Source organism: Lactuca serriola, chromosome 4, assembly GCF_051521515.1.
Source record: "Lactuca serriola cultivar US96UC23 chromosome 4, Lser_US96UC23_V15, whole genome shotgun sequence".
NCBI lineage: Eukaryota > Viridiplantae > Streptophyta > Magnoliopsida > Asterales > Asteraceae > Lactuca > Lactuca serriola.
Genome location: NC_136411.1, coordinates 358,340,612 through 358,357,236, shown reverse-complemented (window position 1 = coordinate 358,357,236; position 16,625 = coordinate 358,340,612). Strand labels below are relative to the sequence as shown.

Sequence of the window (16,625 nt, the reverse complement as noted above, 5' to 3'; positions counted from 1 at the left end):
TTGGCATTGTGTTGAAGCTCATTGCTTGCTCGGTGTATCTCCTAGCCGATGGTGAAGAGAGAAGGATTAAAAAAAAAAAAAATCATTTTTAACCAATAAAAACATAATATGGGTTGTGATAATTGCCATAGTAAAATGAAATAATATTAACCAGGCTGGTGAGTATGGACAGGACAAAGTGATATAAATCATAACAGTAAAAACGGGACGGTCACTTGTAACGAGGCAACGAGCCATTGTAGAACCAACGGCCACTTTAATCTAGCTTCCGGTTCCAACACCTGTTTACATATTTTCCGTTCTCTCTCTCTCTCTTCCGTCGAACCCTCCAACGTCTCGAAAACTACCACTTATGGCAGCTCCGGTGGCTGAAGAAGACAGCTTAGCAGTAGAAAATTCCGATCCCCCTCTTGCAAAAAACTACTTGGGAAGCCCCAATTCTGCAGAAGACTACAATATTTTCTCTCAGTTAACGAAAACCTTTAATACTCAGCGTAATGATCCAGATGCGCCTTCATTGGTACCTCTCATCTCCTCTCGTTGCATGTTCTTCAATTTTCAATGTCTGCTGGAAATCAGTTACTTAACACTGGATCTGGTTGTGTTTCGACAGTCTAAACGGAGAAAGTCGAACCCGACTAGATTTGAGGTCTCTCCAACTGAAGTACAGACAGAACGTCCGCCTCCGAAGATTAACATCGTAAGAAGTTGCTTGAGTTCTACACTCTAGATAACATGCTACAGTTTATCTTGTTTTGAATAATACCTAAATTGGATCCAAGAAATTTTGGGGAAAAAGGAAAATCTCTTGACTTTTGTTGAAAAAATGTTTGGAATAACTCCTTTCATAGCTATCTCTCTGTTTTCAAACATAAATTTCTCTATTTGCCTATCCATTTAGCTATGAATACAACGCATATTAGTGTTTAGGGTTTTAGGGTTCATATGTAAATGAAATTCAACCATTCTTTCTACATATAGCATCAAGTTCACAGTTTTTGATTTCATCAACAGCCAGTAAGCAAGACTTCAACTCCATCTTTGAGGTCAGTTTTGCTTTGCAATTCTTTTATCTTGTTCTATTGAACCATAAAATGATTGTTACCCATTTCACATCCAGTTTGAAGAAAGTAAAGTCTTCTACCAAAAGCTCCAAATCTCCAACTCCAACTTCACCTGCAATGATTCTTGCAGCTGAGTTTCAATCAAGCCTTGGAACCGAGTTTCCTAGCTGTGTAAAGCTGATGGGTAGATCACAAGTCACCCAAGGTTTCTGGATGGTAATCCCTCTTTCTTTAACTAATGAACAATATGATAACAATTAACTTACCCCCTATCCCACCCCTCCCCCCCCCCCCCCCCCCAGGGCCTTCCAACACCATTTTGTAGGTCATTTATGCCAAAAGAAGAAACTACATTTGTACTTGAAGATGAAAATGGGGAGAAAAGTGAAGTCAAATATATCGCATACAAAAATGGGATTAGTGCAGGGTGGAAAAGTTTTGTGGTTGCACATGACTTGACTGAAGGAGATGTTTTGGTGTTTCATTTAATCGATGCTTTCAAGTTTAAGGTAACATATATAAACAATTATTCGTATTCATAACATACACGTGTAATCTCAATTCATGTTTTTTTGGTAGGTTTACATAATAAAAGCAAGTGAATCGAATGAAGTTGATGGTGCTCTTAGCCTTTTGAATTTGGAGGCCCAAAATGATGAAAACCCTCCAGGTAAATAATCGTTTACTAATACAAAAATTACATTTTTACTTAAATTTCAATCTCACATTTTTTTTATTAATTACATTTTAAACTACGTTGTTGTAATAAATAGTTACTCCATCACCTAAACCAAAGAAACGCAAGCACCCGAAGACGCTTTCTTTAACCATGGTAAAAGAGAAGCATAAAAAGTCAACCCCTTTATTAGTCAAAGCTATTGAGATTTTAGAACATTCCGGAACCAACAAAGAAGATATTGGGTCAGAAGTTCCAGAACCTTCCACCACACCCTTCCAAGACCTCAAATCCTTTGAACACTTTCGCATCAAAGTCAACGGTCAATGCATCAACTCTGAGCTTTCGGAAGAAGTCAAACTAGGTTACTATAAATTATGCATTCACAAAAAACAATTCCTCCACGATGGTGTTCACAAAAATCTATATCACAAACTCGTAGCAGGCATGATTGGTGAAACTGTAAATATTGCAAAAGAGATCAAGAACTGCAAGCTCACGATAAGTAAGGAGGAACTCGAAGCTTGGGATAATACCTTGAAGTCTTTTGAGATTTTGGGGATGAAAGTTGGGTTTTTGAGGGATAAAATACGTACACTTGTGAGACTTATTTTTGAGTCGGAATTTGGGGTGGATTTGAAAAGATATGTGGAGGCGAAAAAGAATGAGAAATTAGTTGAAGATGAGATTATAAAAGTTAAAGCGAAGCTTTTGGAGTTAAAGATAAAGGCCAAGGGGCTTTTAGGGTGTTTGAAAGATAAGGCCGAGAAACATATGATTGAGTTTCAGGATGAGGTTGATGTGCCGTGGTAGGAATTTCACAATGTTAACTAGGGGTGTTCAATAAACCACATGAACCGTCCGCACTGCATAATGCGGTTTAATACTTTCGTGGTGTGGTTTACGGTTCGTAAATTTGTTTATAACGTGGATGGATATCTATTGTACGGACATGTGTGGACAGTGTTATTCTATGAGAATGACTAAGAGATAAAGTTGTGTAGTAATGTGAATACATTCAACATCACACAACTATCGTCATTATCATGTATTCTTACTAATTTCTATTCATTTTTGTTCTCAAACGTCATTTTTTACTCATTTTTATTGTTACAAAATACGTTTATCAATAACATATCTTGACAACACTGACAGAATACGTTTATCAATAACGTATCTTGACAACACTGACAGAATTAGTCTCCACAACTTAATAATCTACCGCTTGGAGGTTGGTGAACATATCTGTTACCATCAAATCTAGAACATTGTAACCTCTATCTCTCTTTTTAGTTTGCTCCTTCTCTTCAAGTACATGAAGTTTAGTTGATGCCATACACAGTTTCAACTTCTCCGTACTCACCACCTTGTTAAACATATATGTTGGATTCTTTCTACCAAATATTTTCTTCAGATTAAGAGTTCCATCACTTATCAGTTTGCGAATGAAGTGCGACATCATCTGAATGTGTTTCGTATTACTATAAAACAACAAATTCTTTGCTAAGTGGACTGTATTCTGCATTCTGGTTGTCACAATGCAGTATGCAATCTTCCTGTTGCATCTCAAATTATGATAAGTTATTTGGCTAAATAAACTTCTTCCTTGCTTATGCATTTACTATGTACTATGCTTTTGTAGTTAAAGGATCCACACTCTTTTGTAACATTGACATCCAACTGATTGTCGTACATTTGATTGTGAACACATACGTGATAGTGGTTTTTCCTTAATCCATGCAACCCCAAACTGAGTATCAACAAAACCTTCCAAGACTACCTATATTCTTTTGAAGCATATAGTATAAAATATCCCTTGTGAAATCGTATGATGTGGCGTTTCAAGTAAATGGGACATCATACAAGGATGGGTATTACCTTATTGATGGAATATATCCCGAGTTAGCAGTATTTGTGAAATCATTTTCATGTATAAATGATGACAAATGATTATCGTTTAAGGCGGCGCAAGAATATACTAGGAAGGATATCGAGCGAGCATTTGGTGTTCTAAAGAGATGTTGGCAGATACTTGTAGTAACGGCACGTTCTATGGAGCACATATGAATAACTAGCCTGATGTACGTATGTATCATATTGCATAATATAATTTTAGAGAACGAGCGAAAGGCGATTTGTCGCTACAATGAAAATAAGAACTTACCAAATGTTGAAGGAGTTGGTATTGGTACGGAGGCATACATGGAAAAAAGAGGGGAAGTATAAAATTGAGTTGGACACCACAACTTTCACGTTGATTTGATGGAACACATCTTCAATGCTCGAACGAATCCCGATGTTGATGATTTTGTTGAAGACGACTTGTTCGATGATACATATAACGAATCTAAAATGTTTAAAAGAGATTCGGGCGAGGATTATGATGATGTGGCGAGATGATTGGACATCATATATTATTCAACTATGTTTCAATTATGTTTTTTTTTTTTTTTTAAATTTAGTATGTATATTGTTTAACTAATGAAGTATTTTCCTTTTTAATAATTTTATATAATTACATTTATTCAATTAAAAAAATATAAAAAATAAAAATAAAAATATGGTAAAGTGTAGTATGACACCCACAAGTTTTGTGTGGTGAGGAAAAATGGAAGTGACGATGACATGGTAGAGCAAAAGTGTGGTATGTGTGGTATATATGACACCTACCAACCTTAGGTGGTGTTTGCTCAAAGAATTAAGTATTTTACTAGGACAACTATACGTGGGTGTTTCTTTATTACTTAATTTAGACATAAAGACTTAATGGGTTAAGGGGAGAAATCTGACTTGATGTATTCAAAAGAAACCTTTATATACATGTCCTCTTTTTTTTCTTTTAAACTCCTCTTACGTTATAATTTGATGAATTTTTTAAAAATTGTTTGTTGGAATCTAAGGGTAAAATGGCCATTTATTTAGTTAATAATATAGAAAAGAAGCAACAGACCTTTATCTACATCATTTTACCCTGACATACATCATTACTTATTCAACCACTTTACACATGTTTATGCATTTTCTTTTTGCTCTCAGGTTACAACCAACATTTATAATCTTATTTTTGGTAAAGTTTACTATGATCATCATGGAATGATGCATATACGTGGTAATCAAGAATATTCATGCAAGCTCAAGTTCAAAGAACAATCGATTCTTGAAAGAAATCTCTGCCATGTAAATTATTAAAATTGGTGGATATACTTATATACATAAGTAACATAACACACACACACACACACACACATATATATATATATATATATATATATATATATATATATTGACAATGAAGATTGATTGTTGTAGAGTTTTGATCCCTAATTCTAGGCCTTATGGTATTGTTGAACAAGTATATATGGGTTAGTTGAAGATGTTAATGGCAAAAAGAACATAAAATTGTGTGGAAAATAGGACAATGGCTTGTATTACATAAATGGAATTACAAATATGAAAACAAAAGATATGAGTAATGCAAATCCATTATAGCAAAGGACATTGCCTCCTGCTAATCTCACTCAATACAATCTAACATTGCCATCACATTGAACGAGTTAACCCCGAGATTACATGTACAAATCACAACTCATTCATTTCATGGGAAATCAGACTATTGATATTAATGTACTTGAGATTTGTTTTTGATCTGTTTGGGGTGTTTTTTTTAAGTAGAAGGTTCCACCTACGGATTCATGACATCTTCAGAATGGTGAATATGACATGACAAACTTAGAAACGTTCATTTTGAGACCAGACAAAGAATGGTATGCTTTCTTTGGATTATTTTAAAGTTATAGTTATTTAATTTCATATATGAGTAACCAACTATATACACTGTTCAAAAAACAAAGCAATCGAATTGAAAAAAAATATTATTATTAATAATTGGTTTGTTATCAAAATGTGTGGGCACTTTTCGTTCCAAAAATCCCATGCTCGCCTCCTATGGCCCATAAATTGTTAACAAGTAACAAACTATTTAAATTGTCCAAAACAAACACCCACCGTCTTCAAACACCTTTCACCACCGCCACTTTTTACTTTAACCCTTTAGTACCTCTAAATCGGGATATCGGAGGTTCTTGTGATATTTTTGAACAAAAGTACTAGTAACTTAACCTTTTCTTAATTGTTTTGTTTTAAGGACAATGTAAATAGTTGGTTACCATTTTTTTTGACATGAACCCTTAAGCTTAAAAGGAAAACATTATGAATATTGATTAATTTGTTATTATTTGATTTAACATTTTGTAGTCACAAAAACTACAAGAATAAGGATGCAAACCACGGTGGTTTAAAAAAGAGGATGAAGATGGGACGTATCAGTATATTTATAAAAAAGAGTATAATTTTGAATAATATGTAGATGAGAAACTCTTCTGATAGTTTCTGTACCTATATACAAGTGCTTTACATGGTCTTTGATTTTGGAAAATCTGATGAAGGCCACGAGAATTTGAGAAGTACTGAAAAGAAATTTAGCAATCAACCTCTCACATGGTCATAAAAGGTCTAGCTCACTAATCATACTCTGATGGATATTATCTCATCCTAAAGAACATAAAACAGAGGAAAGGAAATAAAAATATTCAAGTCTCCATTGGTAAGCATTGCTAAAACTATCAAACCAAGAAAAAGGTAATTACATGATTCTGAATGGTCGACCAAAAATATCATATGCTTTTGGCCGATCGAGTGAAATAACAACCAAATAGATAAAATAGATCCAAAACTGGTTTGTTTATTTTGTATCCTACTTTCATCTAGTATAATTTTTTCTAAAGCTTTTTACGATAGCTAGCCACTTCTTACATAAAAAAACTAAGTAATATAAAATATTATTTGGGTTATAATATACATTTAAGGTGTTCTAGAAGATAAATGAAGAAAGGCTAATCATAACCATAATATAGAATATTTAAATAAAATGCAAGTGAACTTGTTGCTCTACCCAATCAAAAAGCATAAGAACCACTTTTAAAGATAAAATCATTGATATGGATCAAAGAGAGAAAAGTGTAGACAACAGGATAAGAGCATAATCTTTCTTGCACATGACCCAAGTGACATAGGTGTCCAACCCAACATACATTTCGGTAAACCTTGTCATGTAAGCATGACCATATCATTATCATTATATACTTATAAAGCTTGCATTTTTTCTTGAACCACATTCATTTGAAACTCCCATGCATTTTTTCCTTTCACCACATTCATTTGAAACTCCCATGACTTTTCAATTTCTTTCTAATAATTATTATAAGTTGGTTAATAAGGTTAAATAAATATAAAATCTAAAGTGTAATCATATATAAACTAAATTTCAATATTAAAAAAATATATTTTCTTCTACTTATAAAGTTTGCTTTTAACTTTTAACATATTATACTTAATTTAATAGGTCTAATATGTTGTATGTAAACCATTATCATTTTAAACCTACAATTTTTGATCAATTTATATAAAATACTTAAATTGTTAATTTAAATATAACATTACAGAATCAACTTAAATATAAAATTTAGTTAAACTTAAACAACCCAAAGAATATTTTGTAAATAGTTAAAAGTGATAAATTGTAGTGTCTTTCTAATAATGATTATAAATTGGTTAATAAGGTTAAATAAGTATCAAACCTAAAGTGTAATAAAAAATAAACTAAATTTCAATATTAAAATAATATTTTTACTTCTACTTATAAAGTTATGTCTTTAACTTTTAACATATTATACTTAATTTATTAGATTTAATATGTTATTGTATGTAAACCATTATCAGTTTAAAGCTACAATTTTTGAACTGTATGGACAAAATACTTAAATTGTTAATTTAAATATAACATTACACGATCAACTTCAATCTAAATTTCAATTACACTTGAAAAAACCCAAAGAATATTTTGTGAATAGTGAAAAGTGATAAATTGTAGTGGTAAATGCAAAAACTAAATGGTAATATCAATTTAACTAAAATATTTTCTAAAGATATTTTTATAAACGTTAAAAGTTTTGAAATAAGTAGCTTAAAATAACAATAGTTAAAAATAACTCTATATAAATGATAATATTGTTACCTTTAAAATCAAAAAAAAAATTGTTTGATGTTTTAAATAATTACACTAATGGAAATTAAAGCGTTAAACAAATAAATTTTAAAAAAGAATTAACAACAACAACTATAAATAATATTAAACCATATATTATATTTAATTTCATGAGTAGCCCGCAGGTAGAGGTCATTCATAAGATTGAGATTATGCAGTTTTAATACATGTATATATTATCATATAATTCAAAATAATCAATATACTATATCAACTTAGTATAAGAATTATTATATCAAATTTAACAACGACATTATTGTTATATTTGAAAAAACATATATTTATAAAGATTTCAACTATATAGATGCTTCTGCGCAACGCGCGGGCATTCGCCTAGTACACCATAAGCTTGGCTTAATTTATGCCCTACATTCATTTTCCACCTGCCTAAGTGTAACAAACTCATGTTAGAAAACAATACATGTTTTACATTCATTTAAGCCGTATTCATTGGTTATTGATGACACCCTTTAAGTTAAGGTGGTAAATTGTCATTATAAATGGAATCTTGGTTTATTATAATACAAGAACTTAGAGAAAGTAAAAAACCATATATCCATATGATGTAAGAGAATTTTGGTTACAGAAATACTTACTTCGTGGTGGCTCTTAACTTGATAACCCATCTTCGATCTTTAACTTTTGAAGATCCTTCAGGTTGAAGAAACATAACTACTCAGTAAATATATAAAGTATAAAGAAGACAATTATATTGGAAAATAGATGATAATCATCAATATCATATTATATAAATAACACATAAAACAACTAATTTGAAACATAAGATTGCTTAAAGTTACTTATTAGTTGTTTATCATCAGGGAAATAGTAATTTAATGAAAAAATGTTGGATACTTACTCATTACTACACAAATCAGATGAGTTTCTATTGGAGCTTATGTGGCTTGAAGGGGTGATTCCAACTTCTCAATAAAACAAATGATTAGAGTAAGTAAAACTTAAAAAGCCTAAATAAAATGTGCAAAGAAAGTTTTAGGTACTTACCAGTGAGAATGAGGAAAAGTAAAGAAATATAGAGATGGTTGAAGTAGAAAGGGGTGGTCAAATCGTTATGAAGGAAGCAAAACCTATTTGTGATGCGCTCAAGAATGATCACCATGATCACGAGTTGCTTACAATTGGTATCAACACATGTGAGACATTTCATCGAACACGTGCTGGGCGAAAGCAGGATATTTCCACTCTCACCAAAATAAGCATTTTTAACAACTACCCAATGGGGTTAATCGATTAAGGAAATAAAAACAAAGAAAATTCGAAAGAAGAACTTTCACGAATCTGAGTTACAATTCGAGAGATGGAAAACACCACAAAATGAGCTTTCTTTTGTACTATACTGCATAAAAACATCATTTATTGTATCAAAATAATAGTGAAACGAATCAATTTAAGCAAACAAATGAAATGCATCTACATTTGTAATAAATAAAATTAATTGCAATTAATATCTTACCTTATATACGAAATCGGATACCATGTTTAATGAATTGATTTAATATGTACAACTGTATTCTTTGAATATAATGAATTGATGATTTATTGAGTAGAAAGTGAAAATTTTTGAAAAAGACTTTCGAAAGGAAAGACTTACTATCTTTGAGATCTGATCCTATACCGCTGGGCCTGATTTCTATTGATTTTAAGGTGAAACAAAGCAGAGTAAAATTGGTATTTAACTTTGGCATTTAGTGGTTTTGAAGGGACACGTGGACTATTGGTTTTGTTTATTAGATAGGGAGATGAGTCTTACACCTAATTAAAATAAAAATAAAAAAGAGAAACAAAAAAACAAAAATGAAAAAAAAATAAAAAAGGAAATTATATTAAATCAATTGAAGTTAGAAGGTAAAATTATGGAAGGATACTTATATAACTCCTTTTTCAAGTGTTAGACTACCACGTGTAACGAGGCAAAGAGCCATTGTTGAACCAACGGCAACTTTAATCTACCTTCCGGTTCCATCACCTCTAACCTTTTTTCCGTTCTCTCTCTCTCTCTCTCTCTCTCTCTCTCTCTCTCTCTCTCTCTTCCGTCGAACCCTCCACCGTCTCGAAAACTACAAATTATGGCAGCTCCGGTGGCTGAAGAAGACAGCTTCGCCGTAGGATATTCCGATCCCCCTCTTGCAAAAAACTACTTGGGAAGCCCCAATTCTGAAGAAGACTACAGTATTTTCGATCAGGTGACGAAAACCTCAAATACTCGCATTAATGATCCATATGTTCCTTCATCGGTACCTCTCATCTCCTCTCATTGAATGTTCATCATCAAAATTTCAATGTACGCTGGAAATCAGTTAGTTAACACCGGATCTGGTTGTGTTTTGACAGTCTAAACGGAGAAAGTCGAAGCCGATTAGATTTGAGGTCTCTCCGACTGAACTACAAACGGAACGTCCGCCTCCGAAGATTAAGATCGTAAGAAGTTGCTCGAGTTTTACACTCTAGATTACACTTTATTAAATTTTCAATAGTACCTAATTGGATCCGAGAAAAAATTTGGGGTAAAAGGAAAATCTCTCAACTTTTGTTGAAAACATGTTTGGAATAACATAAATTCCTCTATTTGCGTATCCATTTAGCTACGAACACAAAGCATATTACTGTTTAGGGTTTTAGCGTTCATATATACAGTGAAATTTAACCATTCTTTCTACATTCCATCAAGTTCACAGTTTTCGATTTCATCAACAGGTAGTAAACAATACTTCAATCCCATCTTTGAGGTCAGTCTTGCTTTGCAGCTCTTGTATCCTGCTATGTAGAATCAGAAAATGATGGTTTTGACATGCAGTTTGAAGAAAAGAAAGTCTCCTACTAAAAGCTCCAAATCTCCAACTCCATCAACACCTGCAATGATTCTTGCAGAGGAGTTTCAATCAAGCCTTGGAACCGAATTTCCCAGCTGTGTGAAGCTGATGATTAGAACAAATGTCACCTATGGTTTTTGGATGGTAATCCCTCTTTCTTTAACCAATAAACAAAATATGATAAATATATACTTACCCCCCCCCCCCCCCCCCCCTTAGGGCCTTCCATTACCATTCTGCAGATCATTTCTACCAAAACAAGACTGTATAATGATACTTGAAGATGAAATTGGGGAAAAATGGGAAGTCAAATATATCGCAAACAAAAATGGGCTTAGCGCAGGGTGGAAAATTTTTGTGGTTGCACATGACTTGATTGAAGGAGATGTTTTGGTGTTTCATTTAATCGAAACTTACAAATTGAAGGTAACATCATCATCCCATGATCTGATTCAACAACAAGATTGAAAAAATATAAACAATCATTTAATTTTTAATCTCAGTTCATGCTTTTGTAGATTTACATTATAAAAGCAAGTGAACCCAATGAAGTTGATGGTGCTATTGGCCTTTTGAATTTGGAGCCCCAAGAAAATGAAACCGAATTCCCCCCAGGTAAATTATACAACTACTTTAAATAATTTTAAGGGATAATTATAACAATGAGTAGGGCCCATTTAACAAACTTTCTACATTTTTTACCCTTTTAACAAAACAACCACTCATTTCACTCATTTCACAATATGGATTTTGCAAAATTGCTTTTTTAACGAACCCCACCACCAAAAAAAAAAAGCTTTTTTTTTTTCACATGGAAAAAAAACATTCTTTTTGCTAAATGGACCCTACCATTTTCATCATTTATATGATTAACCCTATATTTCAAGACCAAATTACAAACTTGGTCCTTTTTTTGAAATGTTCCAAAGTTCATCTTTAACTATTACGGATTTAGTCCCTGTATTTTACTCAAAACCACAACTTTGGTCCAATGTTATTTCCCTAAAAACTCGCATTTCATCTCCCGAGGGACTAAATCCGCAACAAAAATCAAACAGAAGGACGACTTACGAAAGATTCAAATAAACTAGATTAAACTCGCAAATTTGAGTAAACCACGGGGGACTAAATTTGTAATTTGTAATTTACTTAAACTACTTTTTGTTGTAATAAACAGATACTCCCCCACCTAAATCAAAGAAACACAAACACGTGGATGTTCTGGACCCACTTCCTATAAACATGGTAAAAAAGAATAAAAAAAAGTCAACCCTAGTCAAACCAATCGAAGTTCTAGAACATTCCGGAACCAACAGCGAAGAAATCGGATCAGAAGTTCTAGAACCTTTCACATCAATCGAAGACCTAAAATCCTTCGACCACTTCCACATAAAAGTCAACGGTCAATGCATTGACTCCGAGCTTCCGGAAGAAGTCAAACTCGGTTACTACAAACTCTGCATTCACAAAAAACAAATCCTTCACGATTGCATTCGCGAGAATATTTACGATAAACTTGTGGTGGGAATGATTGGGGAGACTGTAACAATTGCGAAAGAGATCAAGAACTGCAAGCTCACGATAAGTAAGGAGGAGCTCGAAGCGTGGGATAATTCGTTGAAGTCTTTTGAGATTTTGGGGATGAAAGTTGGGTTTTTGAGGGAGAAAATACGGACGCTTGTGGGGCTTGTTTTTGAGTCGGAATTTGGGGTGGATGTGAAAAGATATGTGGAGGCGAAAAAAGAAGAGAAGGGAATTCAAGATGAGATAATTAGAGTTAAAGGGAAGCTTTTGGAGTTGAAGATTAAGGCGAGGGATTTTGAAGGGGTGTTGGGGGGGTTGAAAGATAAGGCGGAGAAGTATATGATGGAGTTTCGGGATGAGGTTGATGTGCCGTGGTAGGGTAGGGTAGGGGGAGGGGGAGGGTATTTTAGGGATTTTAGGTATGTTTGTTTGTTGTAAAAGTGTTGACTTAATTTAACTTGTAGATTGTAACTTTTTAGATTGTAAAAGTTGGGATGACTTGTGGACGAATTTACACGGTTGTTATTTATGACGATGGGAAGGGTATTTTCGTCTTTTAATTATGTTGTCTTGTAGTAGAAAATCGTTTTTTGGAGTGTTGGACTTGTGATATAAGAATGAATTTAGCAAATTTGTATTATTCCTTTGTGAAAAGTAGTAGCTTTTCTAGTTTGATGAGTTTTTTAGGGTTATATTTTATCATTGAGGGTATTTACGAATTTTGTAGATGATATTGAGAGTGGATATTTATACTACCTTGTGTCTTTTTGGAAATAAAAAGTTGTAAATTTTGTCTTGTTGACATCGATTTAAGTATGTCTTGTTGACATCAATTTGAGTAGATATCGATTGAAGTATGTATTGTTGACATCAATTTAAGTATCTCAAGCGCAATAGTTATGTCAAACTTTGTAATTCATTTTGAAATTCATGATTTATTTATTTATTTTGTAAAAGATAAAAAAAGTTAACGTTTGTTTAGAATGCGACATACACATTCTAACTATAAAGGTTTTGGTTAAAAGTAAACATTTTATTTTCTTTAATAAATGAAGGTTATTTTTGTCATTTGTCATCATTGGATTTATTTTGCCGGTTGTCATTTTCTTATAATTTAGGTTTTTTTTCACCTGACTTAGAAAATTACACATCATTTCCTTAAAAAAAATGATTTTTTTAAAAAAGTATTATATTTTGATAATAAAGGTATTTACGGCATTTAATAAGGAAAAATATTGATTCCTTATTTATGGGGATGAGTTTATGGAATTAATTTATATTAGTCATTGCCTTTTTTTACTTCCATTATTAACTTAATTCTTAAAAAAAAAAACGTAAGTTCTTAGCATTAAAATATGAAAAAAAAAACTTGCATGCATCATTCAACTTACTCAAAATGGTAAATTCAATGTTCACAAATATATTTTATATTTGCAAATAATATTATGCATCCATAATTTCATGGGTTTAATTTAATTTAACATTATCCATTTTTGATCTTCTATTTTTCCCCCTCCCTTCTAACAAAAATATAATTAGAATCTCAAAAACATAGTTTTGACTTGAGAGTTCAGAACTTTCTATTTTTTAATATTAAAATTTGATAGTATTTTGGTTATACCAATGTTTCGAATGTGATTAAATGAAAAAAAAATAGAAAAGCTTTTTTAGGAGAAATGTCGATAAATAATCTCGATAATCTCGAAGTGTGTTTCCCCTTTGATGTATGGAGCATTTTCGTTCTATAGTTATGTCTTTTTTCAATTGTCCATAATCTTTTCAGGGTTTTTTAAAGCGTTGTACTTTAATAATTATACCGAATTTAAGATTGAAATATTTCTTGATTTTTATCATTTCATTCCAATTTGATGATTTATAATTCTAAGTTATATTTTAAGTTTTGATGTTATGCTAAATTTTAACCCAAATTAACAACACACTTATATTTTTAATAAAAGAAGTCAATATACTTTTATTCTTAACCAAAATGTCAACTTACATAAATGATATGTTTTAATGATAAATGATATATTTTCAATGCATTGTGACGTCTATTAATACATGAGAATAAATATCATCCATTTTTTAAAAATAATATTGTTTTATTAGTTTTGATGTTTTTTTATTTTGAATTTGTAACCGTGAAACACATCTAGATCTAAGGATTATGTATTTACTGAAAAATATATAATTAATATTACATTTATTAGGATAGATCATGTAATACTCATTTGCATGTTTTGCTATCTCTTTTTTTTTTCTTAACGTCCAAATAAAAAATAAAAAGTGTAATATATCATTTTATGCATATCATACAATGTATTTTAATCAAACTTATAAATTGACAATTTATATATTATATAAATTATACAAATGTCGTCCCCAAATTTACAAAGTATTATATTAAAATTTTGGAGTGTTTAGTTTTTCATATTTCATTTTTCTTTTTATCATCAACCCGTGTATTTACACGGGTCTCGCAACTAGTGATGTAATATTTGTTGCAAAAACCGAAAAAAAAATCTTTTGAGGGACTCCATTTTAACTATTATTATTATATTCAAGTAAAAAAATTAGCATGATTATGATGTATGAATATATAACTAAATTATTTTGTGTAAATATATACGTAAAAAAATATATTAGAAAACATGGTACAATGGTGGTTATATATTTTTGGAAATTGATGAAGTTCAAGAGGGATGTTAATTAATGGGAAAAGGATGTAACATATTTTTTGTTTTGTATAGCTTTAGTCCTTAAATGGTTTTTCTTGTAAAATAAATCATTTAACTTGTTTTGTACACATTCAATCCTTATGACCGATTATTCTAGATTATGACTGGCTACTTCATGTTAAGTTCTCATTTTGTACACATTTAGTCTTTAATGTTTTTTTTGTTGCAAAATAAGTCCTTACTGTTTTTGTACACATTCAGTCATTACGACCTTTTTTTGGTTTTTCTCATATGACATCCTACGTGGGACAATCATTAATAATGTATTCTCATACGTGGTTTATCCCTCACTTATATCAGTAACCCAATTCAAGTATCGGTCAAATATTGTTGATGCCCTAGTTTCCTCTAAGAATATGTCTTAAGCTTCAGTTTGACCACTTTTCAGCAAATAGGTTTTTTGTTCTTTTCAATTTGACCCCAAAATTTAAAGATGAACTTGAAACTATTAAATAGGTGGTTTCATGTCTCACCCATGTATGAGAACACTTCATTAATGATTGTCCCAAATAGGATGTCATGTGAGCAAAACCTGAAAAAACTTATCATAAGGATTGAATGTATAAAAAAACAATAAAGACTTATTTTGCACAAAAAAAAGTAATATTAAGGACTAAATGTGTACAAACTGAGAAATTAAATGCAGTAATTGATCATAAAGACTGAATGTATACAAAAATAAAAAGTTCAAGAGCTTATTTTTCAAAAAAACAATAAGGACTAAACATATAGAAACCAAAAACTATATTACCCTTTTAAGTCATTTTCCTTTAATTAATCTCACCCCTTGTCATATACTCATTTGTCAAATACTCATGTAGTTACCGGTTCAAACAAGAGAGTGGGGAAAGATGATAGTCCTTTGAAGGAAGATGTCATCAAATTCCAAATCCCATGATTTTTTTGGCAGACAACAACAATAAAAAATCGGTTGTGTTAGATAATTTGAAGGACATTTTTTGACTCTTCCAAACTGTTCTAGCATGTGTAAAAAAATGATATTTAGATGTGGATTTGAGGTATGTCGAATAGTTGAAGATCTTTAGGTGTTGTTCGAGTTTGCTAATTCCCAAGCATGTTAGACATTTTGCTAAAGCATCATGTCATCAAATTATGGTTTTACGGAAAAAGGAGTGTACATGAGATTTTATGTTTATGGATGATGATCTTGGCGAAATTTGTACAACTAGTTACACATTGAATCTGATTAGGTGTGGTGCTAAAATAAGAAACTATTTATGTTTATGTTAAAATTTATAAAAACATTCTAACCTTGAGAGCATCGAAGAGATGTCAGTTATATAAAAACTTACCACAAAGTTTTTTCTTCTACCAGTTGAAAAGATGTCATTTATATAATAAAATCTTATCACAATGTTTATCTTTTAATGGTGAACTAGAGGGTATGTCCTTGCGTTGCTAGGGGTCGAGAAGTTTTTTTTATTGTTTTCTTGGTTGTTTCAGATTTCACAGTTCGTGTTTGTTTATGGGACAATTTTTTAGAATATACATAAGGGACGAAAGTTGATAAAATATAAAAAACTATGGTGGTTGTATGTTGAAAAACGAAAAATAATATTAGAGAAGGGACAAAAATTGCCAAGCTGTAGAAAATATTATGGCTTACTATAATTAATATTAGAGAACAGACCAAAAGTGCCAAGTTGTAGAAAAGGGACGAAAGTTGAC

General features: G+C 31.5%; 2 protein-coding genes across 3 annotated transcripts; both read left to right on the top strand.

The window, feature by feature from the left end:
* The first annotated feature begins 225 nt into the window (after positions 1-225).
* Positions 226-2,825, top strand: LOC145097603 (B3 domain-containing protein Os01g0234100-like). Its single transcript, XM_079035198.1, has 7 exons — positions 226-520; positions 614-700; positions 1,015-1,046; positions 1,121-1,280; positions 1,367-1,573; positions 1,644-1,734; positions 1,838-2,825. Exons 1-7 carry the CDS (start codon positions 353-355, stop codon positions 2,551-2,553), a joined length of 1,461 nt encoding a protein of 486 aa, XP_078891324.1. The 5' UTR covers positions 226-352; the 3' UTR covers positions 2,554-2,825.
* Positions 2,826-9,760: 6,935 nt separating this feature from the next.
* Positions 9,761-12,758, top strand: LOC145097602 (B3 domain-containing protein Os01g0234100-like). Of its 2 annotated transcripts, none has more exons than XM_079035196.1 (7): positions 9,761-10,047; positions 10,196-10,282; positions 10,559-10,590; positions 10,659-10,818; positions 10,894-11,100; positions 11,193-11,289; positions 11,852-12,758. In XM_079035196.1, the coding sequence occupies exons 1-7, from the start codon at positions 9,931-9,933 to the stop codon at positions 12,574-12,576; spliced, it is 1,425 nt and encodes a 474-aa protein (XP_078891322.1). In that variant the 5' UTR covers positions 9,761-9,930; the 3' UTR covers positions 12,577-12,758. The 2 variants fall into 2 exon arrangements, with proteins under 2 accessions (XP_078891322.1, XP_078891321.1); XM_079035195.1 differs by having other exon boundaries at positions 9,761-10,098.
* Positions 12,759-16,625: the final 3,867 nt, after the last annotated feature.